This window comes from Phascolarctos cinereus, unplaced genomic scaffold (genome assembly GCF_003287225.1).
Source record: "Phascolarctos cinereus isolate Bilbo 61053 unplaced genomic scaffold, phaCin_HiC Scaffold_9;HRSCAF=440, whole genome shotgun sequence".
NCBI classification, from domain to species: Eukaryota; Metazoa; Chordata; class Mammalia; order Diprotodontia; family Phascolarctidae; genus Phascolarctos; species Phascolarctos cinereus.
Genome location: NW_027556402.1, coordinates 38844332 through 38871123, shown reverse-complemented (window position 1 = coordinate 38871123; position 26792 = coordinate 38844332). Strand labels below are relative to the sequence as shown.

At 39.0% G+C, this 26792-nt stretch overlaps 1 protein-coding gene across 1 annotated transcript in view; it reads left to right on the top strand.

Annotated features, from left to right (window-relative positions):
* PDLIM5 (PDZ and LIM domain 5) overlaps positions 1 to 26792 on the top strand; it is a 216205-nt gene that overhangs the window by 149659 nt on the left and 39754 nt on the right. Inside the window, 1 exon segment of the mRNA XM_021008362.2 lies at positions 15118 to 15305. Coding sequence (XP_020864021.1) covers positions 15118 to 15305 — 188 coding nt within the window.

Sequence of the window (26792 nt, the reverse complement as noted above, 5' to 3'; positions counted from 1 at the left end):
ATCCTGGAGGTAAAGTGAGCCACTGGAGGTTTTTGAGTGAGTACAAAAGGGTGACTAGTAGAACTTACATTTTGAGAAAGTTACTTTGGCAACTATCTGGAAGATGTGTTGGAGAAGAGAAAGATTTAAGGCTGGAAGAGCAAATAGAGGCCTTTAGCAATAGTCAAGGAGAAAAGTAATGACAGCCTGAACTAGGATGGTAGATGAACTAGATAGTAGTGAAGGGAGAAGGAGACAGAATATATGAAAAATATTATGGATTAAAGAAATTACAAGATTTGGCAACAGATTGGATATGTGGCATGAGAGAAAGTAAGAAATCAAGGATGTCTCCAAGGTTTTGAACTTGGGTTATTAGAAAGGGTAATGGTGCACTTGACAGAAATAGGAAAGTTTGGGAGAGGAATGGGTTTAAGGTGAAAGTAATGAGTTCTACTTCAGACATGTTGAGTTTGAGGTAACTCTGGAATTTGCAGTTCAAAATGTCCGCTAGGCAGCTGGTGATGTGGGACTGGAGTCAGGAGAGAGACTCAGGATGAATATACAATTATGTATAGAGATTACATCTTTATGGCCATGAAGGGCCAAGTGAGAAAACTTGGGAAAACTCAGGAAGAAAAGAGAAGAGGGCTCAAAGCAGAGCCTTGAAATACGTTCATAATTGGTGGGCATGACATGGATGATAATCCAACAAGGACACAGAAAAAAATTGGTAGAAGAATGAAGAGAAGGCAAGAAGGAGAGAAATCCCAGAGAGGAGAATGTCTAGAATGAGAGATGGTCAGCAATGTCGAGTACACTAAAGAGGTCAAGAAGAATGAGAATTGGAATATTTGACAGTTGAATGAAGACTGGTTACTTTGGAGAGTAGTTTCAGTAAAGGGATAAGGTCAAGGTTTAGAAGAGAATGAGAAAAGAGAAATAGGGGTAGATGGCTTTTTCTAGGAGTTTGAGAAAGTGAGGAGAAATATAGAACAACAGCTGACAGAGATACTAACATCTATGAAGTGAGCAGGATATAAGGGATTCAAGAGGAGAGACTAATATAGAATTTTACTGCTTTACTGAGGGGTGAGACTTCCTGATAAATGCATATAATAATAACAACTTTAATAGTTTGTGATAGAAGTTTAAAAGATTCTATGTAGTTTCAGATATTATTAGTTCATTGGAAAAGGGTTCAAGGACAAATGAACTTTTTTTAAAAGTTCAAATAAAATTGAGTCATTGTTTCTCATATAAAGTATGATTGCTTACTTCAGAAATTCATGGGAACACGGGCTTAGAATTAGAAGCATTAAAATTCTTTTCTTGTTTAAAAAGATAAAATATATATTATCTATATTATACACATTCACGCACGCATACACATTTAGCTAAGAGAAGAAACATGGAATGTTTGAACTTAACAATCAGAGATCAGCTAGTATTGAAAAATCCACTGAGATTTGATAGAAGAAAGTGTTCTTGATAGGTGGAATGCAAAGACTTGTGAAATGAGCCAGCCCACCAGCCTGGCATTACAAACATCACAGGTAAATTGCTATGAGTCCTGTGCATAGCTTTAAAGAAAGAGAGTACAGAATTTCCCTCGACAGCCCACTTCAGTGTTTAATAGTTCTTATCAGCAAGTCTGGTGTTGTATTTCCTCTTGTTCCCTTGTCATTTGAGAGGCAAAACAGCTGGTTACAGTCTTCTGTGAGGCCCTTTCATTCCCACTTTAGGGATGCTAATGTTATCTAACTATTCATTTTAAAAAGGAAATGTTTTTCTTCCTTAAAAGCCGTTTCTGCCTACATGAATATTGTAGAATTCTTGTACCTAGCAATTTTGTGTGTAGACCATTGCCACCCAGGACAGAAGAAAGCTTCCGTAATTATCACATAGCAAAGTAAAATAGTCAAAGGTCAGTGCTTGACAGAAGCATGCTCAGCCTGGGCTAGAGGTGGGGAACCCGTGGCCTCAAGGCCTTATGTGACCCTCTAGGTCCTGAAGTGCAGCCCTTTGGATTCAGTCAAAACTGTACAGAACAAGTTTGGATTCAGTCAAAGGGCTGCACTTGAGGACCTAGAGGGCCACATGAGGCCTCGAGGCCACAAGTTCCCTACCGTTGGCCTGGACGGATAAAATTAATCACCGCCTCAGGGTCATGTTCAAAAGAAGCTTCTAAGCCAGAGCTAAATCTCTGTGCTATTGGTGGACAGCAGTTTCTTTCATTCCTCACAAGACAGTGAGTCACAAGACTGTCCCTGTACTTAACAGAATGGAGGAATTCTATTTTTTTCTGTTAATGAGGTTGGAAATCTTACTACTTACTTAAATGCAGCAATGGATATTAGCTATTGTTGAATTGATTTGAGTGGGGCCTCATTGAGTGGGTGGTAGCACTGGAAAAATAGATTTTAAGAGAATATCTGAGCACATGTCACTATTGAGATGCTTGGCTCAGAGGAAAAGAGTCAGCGTAGAATTATAACTTAAGCTAAGCAGTCAGCATGGTCCAATGGAGAGCGCCCTGAAACTGAAGGGACCTGGTTCAAATCTTTGTTCTCCAAAGTCACCTGTGTGACTTAAAGTAAGTCATTTTCCTGTCTTAGACCTCATTTTCCTCCGCTGAGGAGAAAGTGGGGAAGAAGAAGTGACTTGTAAAGATATTTCCAGTTCTAAGTCTGTGTTCCTATGACTTCTGAAGTTAAGAAAGCCAAGAAAAGACAAGAAGTGTATGGGAAAGCTAGGATGCCAACAGATTTTTTTGTTGTTTCTAAATCTTGACTTAAAAAGGTATTCAGTTAAAATTTTAGTTTTTTAGAGAGATGTTTTGTCTGTATATTATCACCCTCCACTTAAGAAATTGTGTGTATTTTTAACAAAAGAAAATGCTGACTTTATTTTTTAATAATATTTTATTTTCCCCTAATTACATATAATAACAATTTTTAATATTTGGGTTTTTTTTTAAGTTTTGATTTCCAAAGTCTGTCCTTCCCTCCCCTCTGCCCTCTCTGGGATGGGAAGCATTATAGATTATACATGTGCAGTCATGCAGAACATATTTCCATATTAGTCATTTTATGGAAGAAAACTCGGATCAAAAAAAAATTAAAGAAGGAAAGAAAATGAAAAATAGTATGCTTCAGTCTGTATTCAGAGACCGTCAGTTCTTTCTATGGAGGTAGATAGCATCAAACTTCATTCTTAATAAAAATACTTTACCTTGGAAATGCTATGACCTAATAGGATAACACTGCCACCTAGTGGTTTGTTTTTATTTTAAGGCACCGTCTCAGTTCTTTTTGTGCCATGAGTGCTGCATCCGTTATGGGCCATTTCTGGGCGAAACGCTTTATATGCTTAAATTACAATACATAAGGTTACAAAGTGTACTAAATATATTGAAATTAAGATGTATTTTCCCCACGCAAAATTCACAGACTCTTGAAATCTATCCATAGAAAAGCATTAAGGCAGCAAGCATTTATTTTGTTTGATATGTTCAAGGCACTGTGCTAAGTTTTAGGATACAAAGAAATGCAGAAGTCAGTCCATGCTCTCAAGGAATTCACAGTCTAATGGAAGAGGGAAGATGTAAATGACTGTGGACACACAAGCTCTATTTAGGGTAAATTGAAGCTAGTCTTAGAGGGAAGGCAGTAACATTGAGTGGGATTGAGAAGGGCTTCTAGTAGAAGATGGACTGTTAGCTGGGCCCTGAAGGAAGCCAGAAGACAGGGATAAGGAGGGAAAGCATTCTAGGCTTTTTTCCAGACCACTTGGAAAGTCGGTGGATCCCATGTTAGGGACCCTTATACTAGAAGGAAAATGAACGATTGTCCTTAAAAGTCTCTGCAGGTAGCTGGCGCAGTGGATAGAGCACCGGCCCTGGATTCAGGAAGACCTGAGTTCAAATGCGGCCTCAGACACATAACATTTACTACCTGTGTGACCCTGGGCAAGTCACTTAACTACATTGCCTAGCTAAAATATATACATACACACATACACACACACATACACACACGCACATACATACATACACACACATATACATACATATACACGCGCACACACACACATACATTCTCAAGTGTTCATTCTATGGACTTCCTTATTCCAGTTAAATATGTAATATACATATATGCATACATAACAATAACACAAATGCATAATACATAACTATGTATAATATATCATACATCATATAACCTAATTACTTATATATGCCCATCAACAATTTTGAGGTCTGGTATACATCACGGCATTTGAATGAGTATATTTGTCATTAGTTAATCAATATGGGAATACAAGAAAACTTGACATCCTTCCAGACCTCATGAAATGGTTAATCAGGGATGGTAAGAATGTACGAAAAAGATAAGAAATACAAAAAAACTGAACACTAAAAATAACTGAGAACAATTAATTTCATGTAATTGTCATGTTAGGATAATATATATTATCTGAGTCAACTTAGTATTTATCTCTTCCCACATTTACTGAGTTTTTTACCTTTTCCCAGAAGGAAATTCCTGGCTTCATTCATTTATTTAATTTTTGAAGTGAAACAATTGTGACTTTCTGTGAGTCATATTTAAAGGGATTTGGGGATTAATGGTATTTGTTTTTCTGGCTGCCGGCTGTCTCAAAATGCTTCAGAACAGGCCTGTGGCCCAGTCAAACAAGTAGTTCTAACAGTGTCCTTTTCTGTGTATGTCTGTAACAAATCTACCCTGACCCAAAGCAAACCTTCTAGTAAGACCACACGGTTGCCTTAGAATCTGCTTAGCTCGGGTCAGAATCAGTTTCAAAACTTTACAAATGTCTCAACGTAAAGAACATTTATGAACTCTAAGAAACATTTGACTAACTCCTTTTCCTGTGAAAGAACCACTGTTCTTTACATAGCTGGTAGCTCATGGCCTGGTAATTTACGCAGCTTCCTTTAGTCACTGGAGACCTTTTCCTCTGTGTTAGCTGTCACAAAGCTGTCATCTCAGAAACAAACCTTCAGCCTCAACATAACAGAAGAATTCACCAAGAAGACCCCAGCAATTTTGTTATTTGTCCACCAGATGGTGGTAGAGAGTCACAGTTAAGAGTGTCAAATTGGTTTTGGTTTCTGGAAAGATCAGCTTACACTGCTTTTCACAAAACCAGCCATAACTTTGCATGAGGGATAGCTTCAATAACAAACCTAAAATAAAAATAAATGTCTTGTGTTTCCAGAATGCTTAAAGGGTCTTCAGCACTCAAGACTGTCATTTTTCTTCCTATAAATTTATTTTTCTTAACTTAGTCTCACTTAACTCTTAATTCACTTCTCTCCCAGATACCAGCTTCTTTCTTAGCATGCAGAAGCTACCTTATTAACTGCTTCCTGAATATTTAGCCACCTTTTTATCCATGAAAAAGTCTACAACTTGCTCTCACTTTTCCCAGAAAGCTTCTTTTGCAGTTGCTCAATTTCTCAGTCCCTAATCCTCAGAACAACTCAAAGCTAGGTTTCAGGTGTTCTCTGGAGATTTGTAAGGAGGAAGGGGAGAGTGGGTGAAAATCTTGACCATAACACAAACCGTCACTGTGTGGCTCTGAGCAAATCACGTTTTAGGCAACTGTCTACTATTTTGGGTTACCAGGCAGTTGCTGGTTTGTCTCAGAAGTTTGAGAGAGAGAAAGGGAGAGAGACAGACAGACAGGCACAGAGATAGACAGAGACAGAGAATGAGAATGTATAGCGAGGTTATAAACCAATAAACACATGGATGGAAGGTAAGCCAAAGTAGATGAAGAATCAGAGAACTCCAAGGGGAGATAGAAGGAAGCATGTTCCGGGGAGGTTGAAACACCACCACCATTTCCCCTTAGATCTTGGTAGAAACAAACCAGGATCCTCAGGCCAAGAACTTTGGAAATGGCAATGCCCCCCAAACCAGCAGACCTGCTTCCAGCATAGTCATCATTGAAGGGAAAAATCATTGTGGAAAAGGGGGCCTCATCCTCCTCATCACCACCAGGAGCAACTGCCAACAACAGGCAGATGAGCTCAAGAACTATGGGAGTGATGGCACTCTTAGAGCACAGGTCCTGCTTCTAGCTCAGCCCTCACAGCCATTTCCTGGGGAGGTGGTTTCGGTGGGAAAGGCCAGCCATCCCCATAAATTGCAACTTACAGGCAGACAAGCTAGGCTAACCAAAATATCAGGGCGCCCTGAGGGAGGGGTAGGGGGCAACATGAATCAGAACCACCACCACCTTGATCACCATTTCCCCTCCACTCCTGATGGAGACAGCCCAAGACACTGGATCTGAGAGCCTTTAGAATAACAATGCTTCCAGCCCACTGATGATAACCATCCCTCATGAGGCTGAGCCCCTAGGGAAAAGCAGGCTGGCCAACTGCTTTTGCAAGTGCTGAAGTCACATCCACCAAAGACCCGGGATACAAAGTTCTTGACACAATCAAACTGTTCAACATCATAAACTGATATGGTCTTATTAGAGGAAATGATATCAAAGAAGAGACATTATCATCTGCTTTGTCACTGCACCCCAAGGCCCATGGGGCTTTTCCATTGGCCTTTCACCTGAAACCTTCCACAGGTGTCGCCTTTTGCATCAGAACGTGACCTCCTGGAGAAAAGAACCTGTTAAACCTTTCTATTTGTATCCCTAGCACTCAGCTCAGTGCTTCACACATAATAAGCGCTTAATAAATCATTCATTCATTTGCACATTAACCCCCTTGTTCCAACTTTAGTAGGTTTTTGTGGATTGTCTTTTTACTAAGAATAGAGAAAAATACACCCACACCCACACCTACACATACCTACACCCTCCACACACACACACACACACACACACACACACACACACACACATCTGTGCACCCATCACCGATTAAAAAGCCACTTACTATATTATCTTGATCCAGTTATTTGAGTGCTCACTATTTGTGAAGGTCTTTTTCTTAACTTTGAACTCTAGGAAACATTTCTTTTACTGACTCTCCTAAAGAAGAAATACAAGACCTGTACATAGTACTGTACAAAGAAACAGAAGACCAGTATTTTCTCCTTAAGGAACTCATGAAGTAATTGAGGAGATAAAATGGCTGAATTAATAATTGACAGTATAAGACTGTGTTAAGTTATTCAGATCAACAAATTAATCAAATATTTCTTAATTTTCCAGTGTTTGCAAGATACTATGTTGGACACTAAGAATACAAAGATGTAACAGGCTTTTATTAAGTATTTTGTAATCTAATTGGGAGATTATATACAAATGTGATCTGTTTAAAAGGAAGAATGTGCAAAGCAAAAGTTCAAGAAGCAATATCTTTTGATCCAGCAATAGCACTTCTAGGGCTATATCCCAAAGAGATCATACAAATGGGAAAAGGACCCACATGTACAAAAATATTCATAGCAGCTCTTTTTGTGGTGGCAAAGAATTGGAAATTGAGAGGGTACCCATCAGTTGGGGAATGGCTGAGCAAATTGTGGTATATGAATGTAATGGAATCCTATTGTGCTGTAAGAAATGATGAACAGGCTGACTTCACAAAAACCTGGAAAGACTTGTATGGTCTGATGCTGAGTGAAGTGAGCAGAATCAGGAGAACATTGTACACAATAATAGCCACGTTGTGCGATCACTAATATTGATAAACTTAGCCCTTCTCAGCATTACAAGGATCTAAGACATCTCCAGAGGCCTCGTGATGGAAAATACTATCCACATCCAAAGAAAGAACTATGGAAGTTGAATCTCTGTCATTTCTTTCTTCTCTTCTGTTGAGTTTTGTTTCCTCTTCCTGATGGTTCCTCCTATTGGTTTTAATTTTTACTTACAACTTCGCTAATGTGAAAATATGTTTAATAGGAATATAAATGTATAGCCTATATCAGAATGTGTGCCGTCTTGGGGAGGGTGATGGAGAGGAAGGGGGAGAAAAATTTTAAACTCAAAAGCATATGGAAGTGATTGTTGATAAATCAAAATAAACTAATAAAAATTTTAAAAAAATAAAAAAGAAGCAATATCTTATTAAAAGAAAATATGGGAGAGAGAAATCACTTTAATCTTGGAATCAGGAAGATGAAGGCAAAGAAGGCTTTGTGGAAGAGGTGGTTCTGAAGGCCTGAGTTTGGCCCTGAAGGAGAAGGGCCTAAACAAATAAAAATGGATAAGAAGCCCATTTTAAGTCTAGGTTATTTTGTGAGCAAAGACATGGTGCCGTGAGAGAACAGGACAAAAAAGAGGGACGGAGATAGTACATTTTGATGAGTGTATGATGCATGTTAATAGGGATAGGTATGATGTAAAGGTTGAAAGGAACAGATTTGGAATGAGTCAGGGAGCTGGAGAGAGAGGTAGCGGGGCAGAAGTTTATGGGAAGAAGGCAGAATTTCTTGAGTTTAGGATCTTAAATGTAGAACAGTTTCAAGAGGGCTAAAGTGGAGTGGAGATGGATTAATCAACAAACAAACAATATTTATTCAGTGCCTACTCTGTGCAAAGCACTGGGATTAGATACAAAAATTAAATAGTCCCAGCCCTCAAGAAGCTTACATTCTCTCTGGGTAAGTAGCATATCTACATATCAGCACATAGTAAAATACAAAGTAAATGCAAAGTCCTGCAAATGCTAGAGAGGATATGGGAAAATAGGTACACTAATGCATTGTTGGGGCAGTTGTGAACTCCATTCCATCCGTTCCAGAAAGCAGTCTGGAGCTATGCCCCAATGCTATTAAATTTTGTACACCCTTTGATCCAGCAAAACGTCTGTTAGGTCTATACCTCAAAGAGACCAAAATGTTTATAGCAGTTCTTTTTGTGGTGGCAAAGAATTAGAAACCAAGGGAACATCTATCAGTTGGGAAATAACTGAACACGTTAGGGTATGTGAATGTGATGGAGTACTAAGAAATGATGAAGGGGATAGTTTCAAAAAACCTGGGAAGACTTTGTGAACTGATACAAAATGAAGTAAACAGAAGCAGGAGAAGAAGCTACACAGTAACAATATTATAGAGGCAGTCCGTAGTGTTAGTAACTGATAAACATAATTATCCACTGCAATTCCAAAGGATTCATGAGGAAAAGTGCTATCTACATCCAGAAAGAGAACTGATCGACTCAGTACAGATTGAAACATATTTCCTTCTTCCCCCCCTTCTCTCCCCTCTCCTACTCTCCCCTCGCTCCCCCTCGTCTTCCTTAGTGGACAGTATGGAACTCTGCTTTGCTTGACTTCATATTTGTAATGGACTTTGGTATTTCTTGACTTCTCAATGGGTGGGGGAGGGGAGAAAATTTAGAACTGAAAATACAGTGAAATAAATAAGAATCCAAAGTCTGCTTTTCATGATGGAGGGGGCACTAGAGGCTAGGTTGGGGGTTCTAAGAGTTTATAGACCCAATGCCTCATGTAGGAAGTGGCATTTGAGCTGAGGAGCGAGGAATTCTGGGTAACATTAACAAGGAAAGACTGTATGGTTATCGGAGGTGAGTATGAGTAATTGTAAGGACAGTGTGTTAGAAAAGTGGATGTTAAAGTCTCTGAGAATGATGACTGAAGCTCTCTGCCACGGTTGTGAAGAAAGGCATCCAGAAGCTAAATAAATAAGAGCAATAAGCAGGGGGAGAGTTTGGAAAGTATAATGGCATTGACTTCAAAGGCTAGCTAGGGGAAGTATGGTCTGGAAGTGGCCATGGAAAGCAAGTACTAGAGAAACTTTGGGGACTTGTGAGATTGGGCAAAAATGTAGTAAGCCTTGGAAGTGGCTGATATGAACGCGCAACTCTCAGGGGAAAAACAGGTTTCAGTTAAGGGAAGCAAGTAGACAGCGTCCAGAGGAAGAGTTCCAGCACGTACGTAAGTTGTAACTGTGCACAAATTTCTATAAGCGCAGTAGTGGAGGACAAGAATAGGAAAATGACAGACTATGATGGGGTTTGGGGGCAGGAAGCTAGTAGAGGGCTGGGATGAATTGGGGGGGGCACTGGCCCTGAGTTCAAATCAGTCTCAGGTCAGACACTTGATACTTACTGTGTGACCCTGGGCAAGTCACTTAACCCCAGTTGCCAAAAAAAAAAAAAGAATAGGAGGAAGGGCTCCTGCTCAGGGTCGTGGATTGAGATGACGGAGTAGAGAAGTGTGAAGTTGAGAGGTGAGTTTAGAGGTATGTATTAGCCATTTGCGGGGTTTGGGTCCATATCTTATTACTTTCTATCCACTATGGGAGGCTACCTCTCATTGAGCTAGAGTGGAAGGAAAACAATGGAGCGGGCAGGATGAAATGGTATTTGGAAAAGCTCAAAGTAACATTGAGAATGTTGGTTTCACGATTTGTTCAAGTCCCTGCATAGATTTCTCTCTCCCGTGGATTTTCTTGATAGATTTACTTTAAAGGCAGTGTGGTTGGGGGTGAGAGCAAGATTGATACCTGCGTAGTCTAAACGCCTCCAGGTGTAGCTATATATGCGCGTGTATATAGATGTGTGTCTCTGCATATACACAGAGATGTTTTTTTCAAAGACTATAGAAATTAAGATAAGAAAGCCCTCACTTCTTAACCTGACAATGTTTATACTTTTGCTCCCAGAATGAATGATGTTTTACTATGCATTAAGGAAAGGAAATTGCAAGGCATCCTGAAGCAATGAGTAGAAAGCTAGCCTTGAGGTCAGGAAGCCCTTGGTGCAAGGCCCACCTCTAAAACATATTCTAGTCACATCACATAGCCTCCTAGAATTTCCTAAAGTTAAGTACATAAGTTACAAAGCAGCTGCAGATAAATGTGTGATTAGGATTCAGAGTTCTCTATTTCAGTGGAATCACAAGTCCAATTCAACAACAACAAAACAACCACTAAATGTGTAATAAGAAGTAAGCTTTGTTTATAAATCCCAAGTTTTACAAGTAATGCATTTCAGAGACCTCCAGGGCATTGTGTGTGGAAGTCTAGGAGACCTGAGTTCTAGTCCTGCTACAACTAGCATCCACTTTAAACTTGGGCAGGTTATTTAACTGGGGCTGTTAACAAGGCTGCCAGTTGACTGTTGATCTCCCAAAGCAGGCAGCCCAAAGCCTGATAGTACAGGAACAGTGCAGCAAGTGGGCCTTGAAACATTCAGTCTCATTGTACAAATTCAAAAACTGAACCCCTGCTCACCAGCTTGTGACTTCCAAATGTCCCCTCTTGGCAGCTGAACTTTATTTGCTGAAATAACTAAACAAATGTAGTACTGGAATGTAAACTCAAGATAAATCAGGTTGCTGACATTGAAAGTCAACTTTCGTTTCCTTCATGAATGCTGAAGATTATTTTGAATTTTTTTAATAGTAAGTGCAGGCCATTTTGAGAAGGAAATTTTGTAACTGGTGTGTGTGTGTGTGTGTGTGGTGTGTGTGTGTGTGTGCACACACACACACACACACACATTTATATTTGTCATTTTGGATTTTTACAAAATACCACAAAGACTTGGTGTATCTATGAAGCCAGAAGCCACATTTATTTAGCATTTTACTTCAGGTTTCATCTGGAAGAAAGGGAAGTGGAGAGCTGAGTGAATAAACTGCACAATTATTTATCAGTTTCTTTGGATATAGCTTACTTCAAGGATCTGTGATTTTCTGTGGGTAAGAACTCTTAATACTGGCATAGACTGACACCATTCTGAGTGGAGAACTTGACACTGGAAGGGAAGGAGCCCATGAAGAAAGAGTAGATGATGATTTGATCAAAGTATGGTCAAAAAACATGACCATCCCTGCGTGTGGTTGATTTGGAGTAGAAGTAAAGAAGTTAAGACAGCTTAGGTGGTGCAGTGGATAGAGCACCAGCCCTGGAGTCAGGGGGACCTGAGTTCAAATATGGCTTTAGACACGTAACTAGCTTTGGGACCCTGGGCAAGTCATTTAACCCCAGTTGCCTCAAAAAAAAATTTTTTTTTAACTTGATAAACTTGGAAGCAAGGGTATTTGAGAAAAAATTAACATTTAAGTTGAAGGCCCTATTTATAAGGCCAGGATTTGGTCAGGCTCAGAGTAACCTGAGTTCAAATCTTATCTCTGCAACTTATTTATTACCTGTATCACCTTGGGCAAGTCACTTAATTCCTTTAGGCTGGTTGTTTCCTCCCTAGCAAAATAACAGTAGATAAACTAAATGGTATATAAAAATCCCTTCTGGCTCTAAATATGTGGTCCTATGAAACTAAGACTTATTTTTGCATAAGAAAAATGCCACCCAAGTATTTGGGGTAATATATAATTTCATATTTAATATTCACGAAGGAAAGTATTGCTTGTATTGTAATTTAATCTCAGAACCCCTCTTAACATTGTATAGTTTGGGAAGTACCACGGTAGTTAAGAGAAGCCACTGGAATTATTATTATTATTATTATTTTTGATTGAGGGATAGGGTGTTATGTTACAAATGTTAGCTAATTAAATCTTTCTGTGTTGCTGCTGGCTGGATTTGGAGAGAGAAGAGACTCTTGGCAAGGATATTGTTTAGGAGAAACCCATGAGGAATGCCATATTCCAGGGTGCTGGCAATGGATGTCAGGAAGGAAGAGGATGCATTTTGAAGAAAAATCTATAATAGCTCAACCAATTCCTTTCAGCAGCAAAGATGAAGGGTCTGCTCTGTGCAAGACACTTATCTGCGTGCTAAGACAGAAAGGGAATAATGGCTGTCTTCAGGGAGCCTGCATTATTCTGGGAACCTGGATAAAGAAGGTGGGGAGAGGGGACAAAGATGACTATCCAGCTCTCCAGTTTTCTGGCTGACTGAGAAAAACAACAAATTTGGAAACTAGAATGAGCCCCAGCTCTGAGTAACCAAAACTTTTTTTAATGCTTTAGAACTATGTATCCAATAAAAATTTGCCACACTAGGAATCTCTCACACTAAAGAAAGTCTGGGAGATAGATGCAGTTTCCCCCAAAATCCCAAGAGAAAGGGAAAGAGGAGTTTCTGCTTTGCCCAGTCATCACTAACTGCTGGGAATGCTACGAGCATTAGGACTACTCTGAAAAAGGGACAAGATCTTCCCGCTGGAGGGGCTGACTGGGCCACCTTCTGACAAGCTGATTTAATTGAGAATTCCACCACAGTTGCTGCTGCTTCTTTATCTGATTCCAGATGCTGTAACTTTTGCAAATGGGAATTATAAGTAATTGCTTGCTTGCTTGCTTGCTCTTCTTGTGGTATTAAAGATTTGGAAACTGAGTGGGAAGCTTATGCGTTGAGGAAAGACTGAACAAGCTGTAGTATATGATTGTGATGGAATACTATTGTACTATAAGAAATGACAAGGAGGATGGTTTCAGAAAAACCTGGGAGGACTTGTATGAACTGATGCAAAGTGAAGTGTGTAGAACCAGAAGAACAAGCTACAAGGTAACATCAGCATCTTAAGAATGTGAAAGATTTAGTAACTCTGATCAGCACAAACGACCCCCCACAGTTCCAGAGAACTCACAGTAAAAATATGCTATCCACCTCCAGAGAGGGAACTAGTGGGTCAGAGTGCAGACTGAAGCATATTTTTTTCTCCTTCCTTCCTTCCTTCCTTCCTTCCTTCCTTCCTTCCTTCCTTCCTTCCTTCCTTCCTTCCTTCCTTCCTTCCTTCCTTCCTTCCTTCCTTTTTTGAACATAGACAATGTGGAAATTTGTTTCACATGTCTACATATATGTATTTGTAATAGATTTTCTTGCTTTCTCATTGAATGGGGGGAGTGGAAAGGTAGAGAGAGAATTTGGAATTGGGGAAAAAAAGAATCTAAAAAGTCTTTGTGCTTTAAAAAGATTTAAAGAAGTTTAAAAAACAGTTTTAAAAAGTTTAAAAAAGCAGTTTAACAATTTAAAAAACATGTAATTACTTATTTTAAGGAATAGCAATTTTTAATAAAATTTAATTTTGGTCATTTGTCAAAATGGCATCATATGCACCCCTCACAGAACAGAGATTAACTTTTTTATTTATTTATTTATTCATTCATTCATTCATTCATTCATTTATTTATTTGTTTGTTTGTTTGTTTGTTTTTTATGGATGAGGCGATCGGGGTTAAGTGACTTGCCCAGGGTTATACAGCTAGTAAGTGTTAAGTGTCTGAGGCTGGATTTGAACTCAGGTCCTCCTGACTCCAAGACCAGATCTCTATTCACTGCGCCACTTAGCTGCCCCTGAGATTTTTTTTTTGATGAATGTATACTCATGTCAGCTACTTTAAATTTTCCCAATTTTTAAAAAATTTCAATTACATTATTTCAACCAGCCTGTACATAGAGTATTTGGAATTTTTTGTCCTTTCTTGTGGGGCCACTGTTATCTGAAAGGACCTTGCTCTCAGAAGAACTTGTTTACTCTCAGTAAAGCCAGACTTGATTTCAAACTGTATAGGAGCCCTAGTTTAGACCTAATTTTATGGGCTTCTAGAGTAAAGGAAGAGGGCAATAGCTCACTGTTGGCTTTGAAAAAGAGAATGACAGTTCCTCAGAGTGTCTTTATGTTTAGGGTTTGTTTGGCCCAAAGAAATAAAATGTCATGGAGGTGTCTAGTCAGAAGAATATTGGCCTCAGAGTAGGAAGGCAGCTTTGAGGGTTGGCTTTATCTGGGATTAGCTATATAACTGTAGGGAAGTCACTTAAACTCAGTTTCCTCATCTGTAAATCAAAGATCATGATCCTTCTTAAACTACTCACCTCACCAGAATGTTGTGAGGACAACATTTTTAAAATGTTAAAGAAATTGTGTGGTGGATCAGAAGAATAGTGAAGAGGAAAGAAAGGAAAGACAGCGACTTAGTCCATGGGCCAGATATTCACTCGTAAGCCTCAGTTTCCTCATCTGTGAAACACAGTTGATACTACCCTTAAATATCTATCTTCCTGGGCCATTGTGAACCTCAATGAGAGGAGTATGACCATGGCAAACCTTGAAATGTCATATGAATAGCTGTTATTATTATTACTATTATTAAGCTATACAGCATCATACAGATTTGAGCTGCTCTTGTCTTTTTTTCTTGATTCTTATGAGCACTGCTGCATTCTCACCAGAAATGAATTATTCCCTTCTGTCTCTACCTAGCAATATTCAGGACCCCTCCCAGCCTGCATCTTCTTCAGTGGCCTCAGCAAGGAACGTTTCCCAGGGCCCAGAAAGTCCTGCTGCTTCTAGGCCCGGAGTGGCCGGCCTCACCACTGCAGCAGCTTTCAGACCTTCAGGATCCACAAATGTCATCAAGTCACCAAATTGGCAGCGTCAGAACCTAGCAGGTAAAAAGAGGGCATCTTTCTTACTTTCTACCACTGATGATCAAATTCCAAATTCCCTGTCTAAAGGTTGGAAGGACTGTTATTTGAAGGAAAGAAAAAAGCATTTATTAAGCACTCACTGTATGCTGGGCACTGGGGATACAAATGCAGAAAGTAAAGATAACCCCTCCCCTTAAAAAGCTTACCTTGTGCCATGTAAGTTGGAATATTTGATTTAAATACTTTAAAAAACTTTTTCTAAAACTATTACTTGGGTAACTTGGATTTAGAAACAAGTGTACAGAATAGCTGCTAGATCATAGGATCATAAATTTAGAACTAGCTTGTTCCTTTGTGTTGGAATTTGTCCCTGTTGGTGTGCTAATCAGCATTGTGCTTTCTATACAAAGTGGTAGAATTAGGACTATTAGATGTCAACTAGTTTTATATCTTTATCCCAGTAAAGAGTGTATATTATATAATCTCAACTGGGCCCTCACCACAGCAAGGCAATCCTTTTACATCTCCCGGATAGATTCCCTATCTCATTTACCACAGTGGCTTTTACCAACTTTTCCATCCTTCCTCAGACAGGCCACAGTACGGGGATATAATGTAACTGCTTTTACATACTTGAAAGGCTACCCATGTGGATTTGTTCTGTCTTGGTCCTGGAAGGTATGCTTAGGCATGATGGGAAGATCGATTTAGGCTGCAGCTGCCTCTGGAAGTAGGGAATTCCCCTTATTGGCAGTTTGTTGCCAAGGCTGTTTTGCCTGTTGGTGGGTGTATTGTAGTGGGAATCCTTCTTCAGGAGTGTGGCTTCGGAGGTCATTTCCAATTCTGAAAATTTGTGATGCTTGAAACTATGGTGAATTACTATTGTAAGGATAGCCATCAAAAAGATTATTCTGTAATCAAAGTGGGTGTGGGTGTGGATGTATGTGCTCTTGTGGTCCTGAAGAATTTACTGTTAGTGCCAAATACATACAGTAACTCATTAGGGACTAGCTGACTAAACTCAGATCCTTGGGGCTTTGTTTATACTGTGGATTTGTTTTAACAAGTTCCTTTTTTCATAGACATTACAAAGATATACTTAACTTTTCCTCCCCCATCCAGTATGAAATGCCCCAAATTTAGCATTTTTTGAGATCCTGATTATAGTAATGATGTTTGACTTCATTTTCTCTCTATACTAGAAGATAGATAAGAAGTCACTTTGTTCTGGGCAGAGTGGAAGCGGGCTGCCACAATTATATTTGGACCATAGACAGGTTGTCAGGAAAATATGCATTGGTCATATGCCCATCATAAAAGAAAAAAATTTAATATATGTGACCTCTCACTTTCTCAGATTCTAGAAAATCTCAATGTTTCCTTCCAGCTCTGGTAGTCTTATCATTTAAGAAATGCAGGTTAGGGGCAGCTAGGTGGTGCAGTGGATAGAGCCCTGAATTCAGGAGGACCTGAGTTCAAATGTGACCTCAGACACATAACACTTACTAGCTGTGTGACTCTGGGCAAAAAAAAAAAAAATTAAAAATTAAAAAAAGGAAGAAATGCAAGTCGATTGCCCAGAGACAGCTATGACATTCTTTGTTTTTTCTAAGTATGATTTTCAGTTTTTATCCACAAGGAACATTTAAACATAGCTGTACTTACCATTAAGAAGGATAACACATAAATCATCTACACCTTTTTTAGAAAAACAAATGAAAACTGAGCTTGTTCAAAGAATAAATGATTGTTAATAGAAAAAGAATACATAAAGAGCAGACTTAAGTAAAAATGCTAAGTAATGAAACCATTATTCAAAGAAACCATTGAATTCAGTTCAGCAAGTATTTACCGAACACTGACTGTATCTAGCATGGTGTAAAGTGCACTGATATTTTTATAGGTGCATTTAGTATTTAAATGAATGACTTACTTTATATTATTCTATATTAGCCTTGCCCATAAAAAGATTCCTCAGCCCCAAAATATTTTTAATATTTATTTTTTAACCAGGATAATTCCATCTTATCACCCACTCCTCCTACCCTTGTTGAGAAAAAAAGAGGAACAAAACCTGTGAGTCCTTCACCTCTCTTTCAAGAGGAGGTAGCTCATTGCTTAATTAATGCCATGATCAGAATTACTCAGTCTTTCAAAGTTGTTTGCCTTTACAGTATTGTTGTTACTGTAGATATTATTTTTCCAGTTCTGCTGACTTTACTCTATTAATACATACAAGTCTTACCAGGTTTCTCTAAAACCACCTCTTTCATCATTTCTTACAGAACAATAATATTCAATCATTTATTCAATATTTATATACCGTAACCTTTTCAGCCATTCTCCAGTTGTTGGACACTCCCTCGGTTTTCAATTCTTTGCCACTTCAGAAAGAGCTGTAAATATTTTTCAGCATCTTAAAGTTTGTTTTGCTTAGGACTAATCCCTTCCATGACCTACCCACCCTTTTAATTTTCCTTCTCTTTTCTTTCCTTTCCCCCTTCTTTTGTTGGTTGAAATATATTTCTGTTCCCAACTCTGTGTGTGTATATGTGTGTGTGTGTGTGTGTGTGTGTGTTCTTTGACCAGTTCATATGGGTGAAGTTCAAGTTCCAACCTTGCCCCCCACCCCCTCCTCCTTGTTAATATAGATTCTACTTGCATACACTCCAGTTGTTTCAGTTAATTTCCACTAACCTTCCTCTTTCCTCTCCTAGTTTGTTCCTCTTCCCCTCCTTTTCTATTATTTTTAAGATTATTAAGACATATTAGTGCCACTCTCAGATATTTTATCTAATTAGATGTCTTCTGTGACCCCTGATGATGATGATGATAGATTTCAGAGGGGACACATGTATCATCATCTCCTCGTATTAGAATGTGTTTAGTCCCTTATGATTATTCATTCATGTTTGCCTTTTTATTATGTTTCTCTTGACTCTTGTGTTTGCACTCAAAGTATCTGCTCAGCTCTGGTCTTTTCATCAGGAATGTTTAGAAGTCCTCTATTTCATTATAGATCCATTCTCCTCTACCTCCCTATCAACAGGATTATACTCAGTTTTGCTGGGAAAGTTATCCTTGGTTGTGATCCAATATCCTTTATCTTCTAGAATATTACATTCCACGTGCTCGTCTGTGTTTGTATCTTTGGTGCATCTGACCCCATAATACCTTTTTAATGTAGGAATCTTTTTTTTTAAGTTTGCTCATTCTTCCAGACTACATCCTGACCTTAGACTTTATATTTGGGCTGCATCCTATGCACTTTTGGTGGTATTGTCTGAGCTTCTGCTCCTGTTGCTACTTTCTTGGGGCACTAAGTATTGTATTATTTCAGGATCTCAGGGAAGCTCAGGCATTGGAACTGTCAGCTTTTAGCACTCTCAGAATGGTCTGATTCGGGGCAAAGTCTGATTGCTGCCCCCAGCCTGACTTCTGCAAGCTCCTGACTTTGGTTTGGGTCTTAGCAACAACAGGCCTGTGGACTTGCCTTTTGGGGAGTTTAGGTAAGCTGCTGCTGAACTTAGACACTATCAGCCAGCTGGAAAGCTCTGCTAGTTCAGAGGGACATAATGGTAGGCTGCTTTTTGGTCTGAGATTTCTGCCCTGATTATTCTTGGCTTTAGACAAGGTTAGAAACTGGAGCCGAGACCGAGTTCCACTCCTAGAGTCCCAGCTACACAGCTGTTGCTTGCTTTTGAACTAGTGTGCTGATACAGCTTAGAGCCCATCACTTGCTTTTCATCCTGGAATGCTTCCCCAAGTCCCCTCCTCAATTCACCCTGCATAGATGACCTGGAACTGGATTGTGAACAGTAGAGCTGCGAGGAGGTGCAGGAGGTGGTCCTGCCCCCTGCACAAGTGGAGGCCCCTCTGTGCTGGGTCTTCCTGACTCCAGGTCCATTGTGCCACCTTGCTGCCCCAACATCTCGGAGACAGTGTCATATAAAGTTGAAGTAAGAGATAGACCCTGCCCTCAAGGAGCTTATAGTCTAATAATGGACTGACGTTCATAAATACTTATGTTATATGACAATGTGAAAAATACCACCTAAATTGATCCTTGAAAGAAGGGTTTTCAATAGATTGGCAAGATGGCAAGATCCTTTTCCAACCAAGAGAAGACAGCATGAGCAAATGCAGGACGTAAACAGGTTATAATAAATATATCCAGTTTGTCTAGGTAGGTTGGAGTAAAGTTGAGTACAGGAAAAGGAGTTGTGTTATTATTTAATAGATACTCTGGAATTACTTAAGGTTGTTGAGTAGAGAAGTGAAATTATAAGAGTAAAGAATAGAATGGAGAAAGGAAGAACTTAACAGGCTTCATGGTAAGGGAGCATAAGGGCATGAAGTGACCTATTTGACGTGAGAATGGAAAGGACAGTGCAAATGTGAGAAATGTTGTCAAACAGGACTTAGCAACTGTGTGGAAGCAGGGATATGAATTAAAGGTCAACATCAAAGATAACTGCAGTTTCCAACTCACATGACTCAGATGATGCTGTCACAAATAAAGATAAACAGAATGCAAGAAGTTGTAGGGAGGGAGCATCAGGTTTTGAAGGAAAGATGATTAGTTCAGCTTTGGCCATACTGACTTTGAGATTCTGGTGAAGAAATAGTTAGTAAGAGGTTAAAAATGCAGGACTAGAGCTTTGGAGAGAAAACTAAGGATGGATTTCAGAGTTACCTGGATAGAAGATGACATTGCCATGGGACAGATTGTAAAGAAGATAAAAAGCAGTCTTGGAAGATAGCTACATTTAACAGGCAAAAGAAGGTGTAAATAGCCAGCTAAGGAGACACTTATGTGAGATAATATAAATTTATCCTGGGCATATAAGCAACAGGGCTTTGTCTTTTTCTCTAGTAACATCCAGCTGCTTTCCAGTAGAAGCAAGGAGGAGGTGGAAGGTCAGCATTAAGCCGAGTTAGGGATTAATAGGATGGGAAAGACAGAATATCCTGATGAGGGCTGGTAACAGCACTGAGGAAAGAGAATGAGAAAAGACGATCTTCCACGAGCATGAAGACTGACAGGACGATATTAAACGTTGGTGTTCTTCTAGCACCTTCAAATTTGCAGAACACTTTCAGTGCATTTGGAGTAGAAGAGTACGAACCCTATTTGTTGTGATCTGTAACTATTAAACACTTAATTCAATTCAGTCATCTCTTCCATCTTGTGCCTGAGAGGGCAATTTTTGGAATCTATGTGAAAGACTTTCCATTTTGAAAATAACAGCTTACATGAAGCTTGTTAGAGGAATTTTCTCCCAAAATAGGATATAAAACACGGAGTGTAAAAATAAAATAGGGTTGTGGATAATAGAAAGGGGGAGCAAAAGACAAATTTTGTCTATTTCATCATTTCTTTCTGTAAAGTGGATTCTGTTAACAACACAGACTTGTTTTCATTTTACGATTTGTGTGTAGTCTAGAAAAGGAGTTCTGGCCTTTCTTCTGAATAGCCATCTATGGCTTCATTGAAATCCTTGCCCAAGAACACAGAGCAACTAGGTAGACAGAGCAGCCAGAAATTCAGGGCAGATTGATTACCAGGCTAACTAAAGTAATATGAGAGCATTCATGGTATCTGAGAGGAAATCTATATCTGAGGAAGATCTGAGATGGAAAAGTATATATCTTGTCCACAAAGGAAAGGAGAGAAAAAGGAAAATCAGATCTGAAGAGAGAAGAAACAAAACATGGTTAGGATTTGAGAAAAGGGGAAACAGAGAGGCTGACTTCTGGGGGTGGGTAGAAAGGGATGAGACAGGGAACTTTGAAATGTTGTGATTTTAGGTGAGAGAGGGCAAAGGATTAAGTGAGAGATGTAGAGTATTGTCTTGATTCAGGCTATGATCAGCAAGGAGAAACATCTGAGATGATACTGTCTCTTTACCCAGGCTTTGACTCAAAGGTTAGCTTAACCTTTGCTCAGCCACCAGCCTGCTTCCCCACAGGGCCCTGACATGTGGATTTCTCCAGTAGCATCTACAATAAAGCAAAAATTCTAGCAGGTTATATTGTGCTTGGAAAAGTTGCAACGAGCAATCCATAAATAAACAGAAATCATTCAGATGTCTTATCCCTTAAGATTTTATTTATATTATCAAGTTACGCAATGTGGAGGGATTACATCTTATGATATGCTTGACAAAAAAGTAAAAATTTCCTGTGTCTCTGACATAACCTCCTATTTCCTGTTTATAAACCTCCTGTTTATATAAAAATCTTTCAGATGAATGAATTTGCTTCCATTAAATACACTAGCAGCAGTTTCATGAAATGTTAAAATATTTTCCTGGGTCTTAATAGCTACCAAATATGAGATTTGTGGTATGTCATGGACTCTCTTTAATTGGTAGTTATTCATGAACCACTTGTCTTATGTGTTGCCATGGGAAAAAAATTCATCATAGAATAGAGGTTTTCTTTTGAGTCAGGAAAAGAAAGGTTCTGCTAGTATTCTATTGGCTTACTTGTTAAAATAAGACCCACATTCATATAGTTATACTCATGTAATTGAGAGGCATAACTTATTTAAGTCTTTAAAGATGATTTTATATCTCTTCCATTTTTTTCCCTCTCCTTTGGCTATAAATTTCTTTATGCTCTTTCCTTAAAAAAAAAAAAAAGATCTGTTGTCATGGACAGACAAGATGTGAAATAAATACATGTACCTTTCTCGGACTAAAATGTGAGCAAGAACTTGTCCATTCTGATTCTAAAGTCATGAAATTATTCTATATTGGCAAATGTTCAAGTTATCCACTTAAAACCTTCTCACTGATTTCATGGAGCTGTTCACATCACTAAGAAAGCTTCGCTCTGTTTTTCTTCACAGTTGTTATTGTCCTTTAACTGTGCTGAAAATTTTCCTTCTGGTGTTCAGAGTAGCAGTTGTTATAACATCTTAGACTAATACCAACGTTATGTTTTCATTAGTGGTATGTACACAGAACTCCTGATTAGTCTGACTTTCACTTAAAATCCCTGCTGTTGTCAAGAAGCGAGGGGACTTTTTAATTATTAGTAAATGTGCCCCTCGGGACGTGTAACCCACTAAGGGAGCAGAAGCCTTGATGCAGGTCCTTCCACATGTGCTAGCACTAGGCTCACATGTCAGGCAATGTGATAATTGTTTCTTATTTAATATTGAAAGTGTATAATCTTGGAGAGTGTTCTCAATATATACTGTGGTTTCTTCATTCTAGGAGTGTACTTTTGGGGGTTACATATTTGCTTCTTTAAAAAAAAAAAGAAACCCAAAAAACATTTTATTGGTGCCTTCTTTTAATGCCAGCTGTTTTTCTCTTTTTTCCTTTTTTGTTTTATTTTTAATTTCTTTTTAGTTTTATTCTTATTTTTAGTTCCAAATATACTCCCTTTTTCAAGCCTTTCCTGTACGCATTGAGAAATACAAATCCCATTACAAATATGAAGTCATGCTAAACATATTTCCATAATAGCTATGTTCTAGGGGAAAAAGCAAAAAAAAATAAAGGAAGAAGGAAAAAAAATATGCTTCAGTCTATACTCTGAGTCCAACAGTTTTTAAATACATAAGGAACTGAGCCAAATTTATAAAAATAAGAGCCATTCTCAATTGATAAATGTTCAAAGGATATGAACAGGCAGTTCTTTATGCTGTGAATCTCAAATCCATGGGAGATGATGAGATAAGCAAGTGCAATAGTATAGAGGAAGAAGAAAAAGAGGACCCAGGATACCTATGGTTAGAGGCTGTGATGTAGGGAGGATCTAGCAAAAGAGTGATCAGAGGGGCAGTTAGGTGGCGCAGTGGATAGAGCACCGGCCCTGGAGTCAGGAGGACCTGAGTTCAAATCCGGCCTCAGACCAAACACTTAACACTTACTAACTGTGTGACCTTGGGCAAGTCACTTAACCCCAATTGCCTAATAGGAAAAGAACCAGGAGAGAAGTGGTATCCCAAAACCCTGAAAGAAGAGAGTATCAAGGAGGAGAGAGTGATTAGCAGTGTCACAGACTACAAAAAGGTCCAAGAGAATATGGATAGAGAAAAGGCCATTGCATTTGGCTACAAAGAGGTCATTAGCAATTTTGGAGAGGGCAGTTTTGGTAGAATGGTAAGGTCAGAAGCCAGATCGTAAAGAAGAGAGTTGGAGGAGAGAAAGCAGAAGCACCTATCGTAGATGGCCTTTTCAAGTAGTTTAATTACAAAGGGCTGAAGGATTATAGGACGATAGTTAGTGGGGATAGAAAGACCAAGTGATGGTTTTGTGAGGATGGGAAAGACATGAGCATGTTTGTGAGGAGTAGGGAATAAGCCAGTAGACAGGGAGAGATTAAAATTAAGTGAAAGAGTGCCATATCATCTCCCATTAATGTAACAAGTGGGAGAAGGAACAATCTGTTGGAGGAGATAGGTTGGAATGGGGTTACTTAACAAGTAGAGGGGTTAGCCTTGGTGAGGAAAAAGGTCATTTCATCATGTGAGATAGGGATAAAGGAGGAAATAGTGGCAGAAGGGTTGCAGATGAAAAAGAAGGGAGAAGAGGAAGCTCACATGGAATAGCCTCAAGTTTTTCTGTAAAATACAAGGTAAGGTTCTCAGCTGAGAGAGTGGGAGAGAGGGGGTGGGAGGTGTGAAGAGGGATGGAAGGGTTTGGAAGAGCAGCTGGAGAGAATGCAGTTGTGAGTTGATCAGAAAGGTATTATAGGACTGCCTAACACCAATGAGGGTCCAGTTGAGGACCTTCAAAAAAAATTGTACAGCACTCAAAATGGTTGCCTGATTTTCTCCATCTTCATTCAGAAGTACATGTGTAGGAGTGAAGGTGGCCAATTGTGGGAGTGATCCAGTGCTGAGATTTGGCTGGCATACTTGGCAAAATGATAAGGGGCCTAGCATTCAAGAGAGGAAGACAGTGCAGAGCTGAATTGGTTCACCAAGGGATCAATACGGGGGAAAGAGTAGAGAGTAGTTAGTACAGGGGAGATGGTGTGGGAGAAAATTAAGGGATTAAGAGATTAGAGATCGTGGTATGGATGGAGAGTTGGGTCTTGTAAGGGAAGGCAGAGGGACAGGTGAAAAGCCAGTTGATTGGATAAGATTTCAGAATTCTTGAACCATAGTAGTGGTACCTTTGTGGGTGTTGGCAAGATCGAGTATAAACATCTTTTGTGTGTGGCTGAGGTGGAGTGGAGGAATAGCTCATGGGAAATGACGTGGTTGAAGAACTGAGTGGTAATTATATAATTATTGTTGTACCCATGCACTATTTTTCCCTTCCAAGAGTCCTCTGGTTTTTTCTTATTCGTTAATGCACAGACATTTGACTGACTGAGGTTTGGGTGGTGGTGGGGACCTCCAGCAAGATAAGAAAAAAGTTCCAGCTAACCTCAACTCTCTTTGCTCCAGGATTTTTTCCAATACGATAAGTCATTTCATCTGTTTGTTATATTTTTGCAGTTATTTAAAATATCCCGTTTCAGTGCTGAAAAATGAGAAAAGGTGTAGTTTTAATTTCTGCTGATGCAGCTTTTGTAAAGGAAACAGTTTCTACATGACAAAGAATAAATAAATCTCCAACCCAAGCTCAAAAAAACAATAAAGAATTTGCAAAATTAAGTAAAAGAAGAACAATCAAAAGAAAGGATTCCTATAGTAAATTTTAAAAGTTAATACTTGCTGTAAATTTTTTTCAGTGGCAAAACCCATACCACACCTGGGTCCAGTGATTTAAGCTCTATAAAACAGAAGTTATAGCAGCTGCTAAACCAAAGTGGGAAATTAACAGTCCGTGGTGTAGACAGTTACCAAGGGCCCTCTCTATGACCTAGGAGTTGTTCACACTGTCACCATACTCTGCTTGTACCCTAGCCTTGCACTGGGGCCCTCTCAGTGTCAGTAGAACAATAACTACAGAGTCAAAGAAAGTTTGAAGCAAGTGTCGAGGAGAATACACAGTCACCCAAAGTCTTCACCATCTGAAAGACTGTTTTACATCCTTGCAGGGATACTTTTACCCCAAATTGCAGCCCAGCACTGTTGACTCTGAATGTCAGTAAATAAAGGTTTGAAACTAATTATAGAGCAGTGACCAGTCACTACCATGTCTAGTGTCCTTAGACTTTGCAACCTTCAGCAGGGAGAAATTCAGGAGTTAGAATTACACGGGACGTGAGGAGGGAACCAACAGAAAGATTGAAGAAATAACAGCAAAAGAAAATTTGTACAAAGAAATGTTCTGGGGTAAGAATAAAACTCCAGAAGGAGTCAATAATTCTGCAACAACTATAAATGAAATCCCAGCAAACAGCATGGAATGGCTGCAAGAACCATGAGAGAGGTTGTAAGACTTTAGAAGAGAACTAAGGTTAAAAATTAGGGAGTGAGGGGCAGCTAGGTGGCGCAGTGGATAGAGCTCCAGCCTTGGAGTCAGGAGGAACTGAGTTCAAATCTGGCCTCAGACAGTTGACACTTACTAGCTGTGTGACCCTGGGCAAGTCACTTAACCCCAATTGCTTCACCCCCTCCCCCCCAAAAAATGGATTGAAATAAACTGGGGGCGGGCATAAAGTGGAAAACCTCAGCATCATTGTACACTTTGGAGGAAAAGAAATGGAAAAAACAACTAAAAAACTCAGTAATACAATAAGAAATATTAGGGCAAAGTCAAAAGATGGCAATATTAGAATATATAGGATATCTTTTATCAAAAAACGCTGACCTAGAATACAGCACACAGAGAAATGGCCAGATGTAAAAATGACATAAGAATCACAAGGACCCCAGAAGTATTGGTAGGTTCGGTTTAGAGAGTGGGAAATTTCATGAATTTCACTCTTATCTACATTTGGCAGATCAAGAATTTTTAAAAAGAAAAAAACAAACAAACTCTGTAGACTGTCGAGTAAGAAATGCAATGTAATTGGCAAGAAATTAGGCCGAGACCAAGAAGAGAGAGAAAGAGGGTTTGGGTAGACAGGTTGAGTCAGGAGATCAATATTAAGCAGAACTAAAATTAGATAAGGATGGTTATGAAAAAAAAAATGAACAAGACACTCATTCAAACTTGGGCTTGGAGAATAGGAGGGAGACTCAGAGTTGAAAGGGACCATAGAGATCCATCTAGTTCAGTATCTTCATTTGCAGATAAGGAAAATGAGGTCCGGAGACATAAAGCTGTAGCACTGCTGTAAGTACAATAAATTGTGTTAATCAAAATCACATGATTATATCAACTTTCACAGAAAAAATGTACTAATTTATATAAAATATGCTAAAGAGCATTAGGATGAAGGAATCTTTTGTACAATAAGCAAAATTATATCTAAAACAATAGCTAATATTATTTGGGGCAGATAAACAGAAGCTTTTCCTGTAAGGTCATGGATAAAGTATGAATATCTGTTTTTTCATCATCATTTGATACAGTGCTGGAGATGCTAGCTGTAGTAATAAAAAGAAAATGACCTTGAAGAAGTAAGCATAGACAAAGAAGCAGCGAA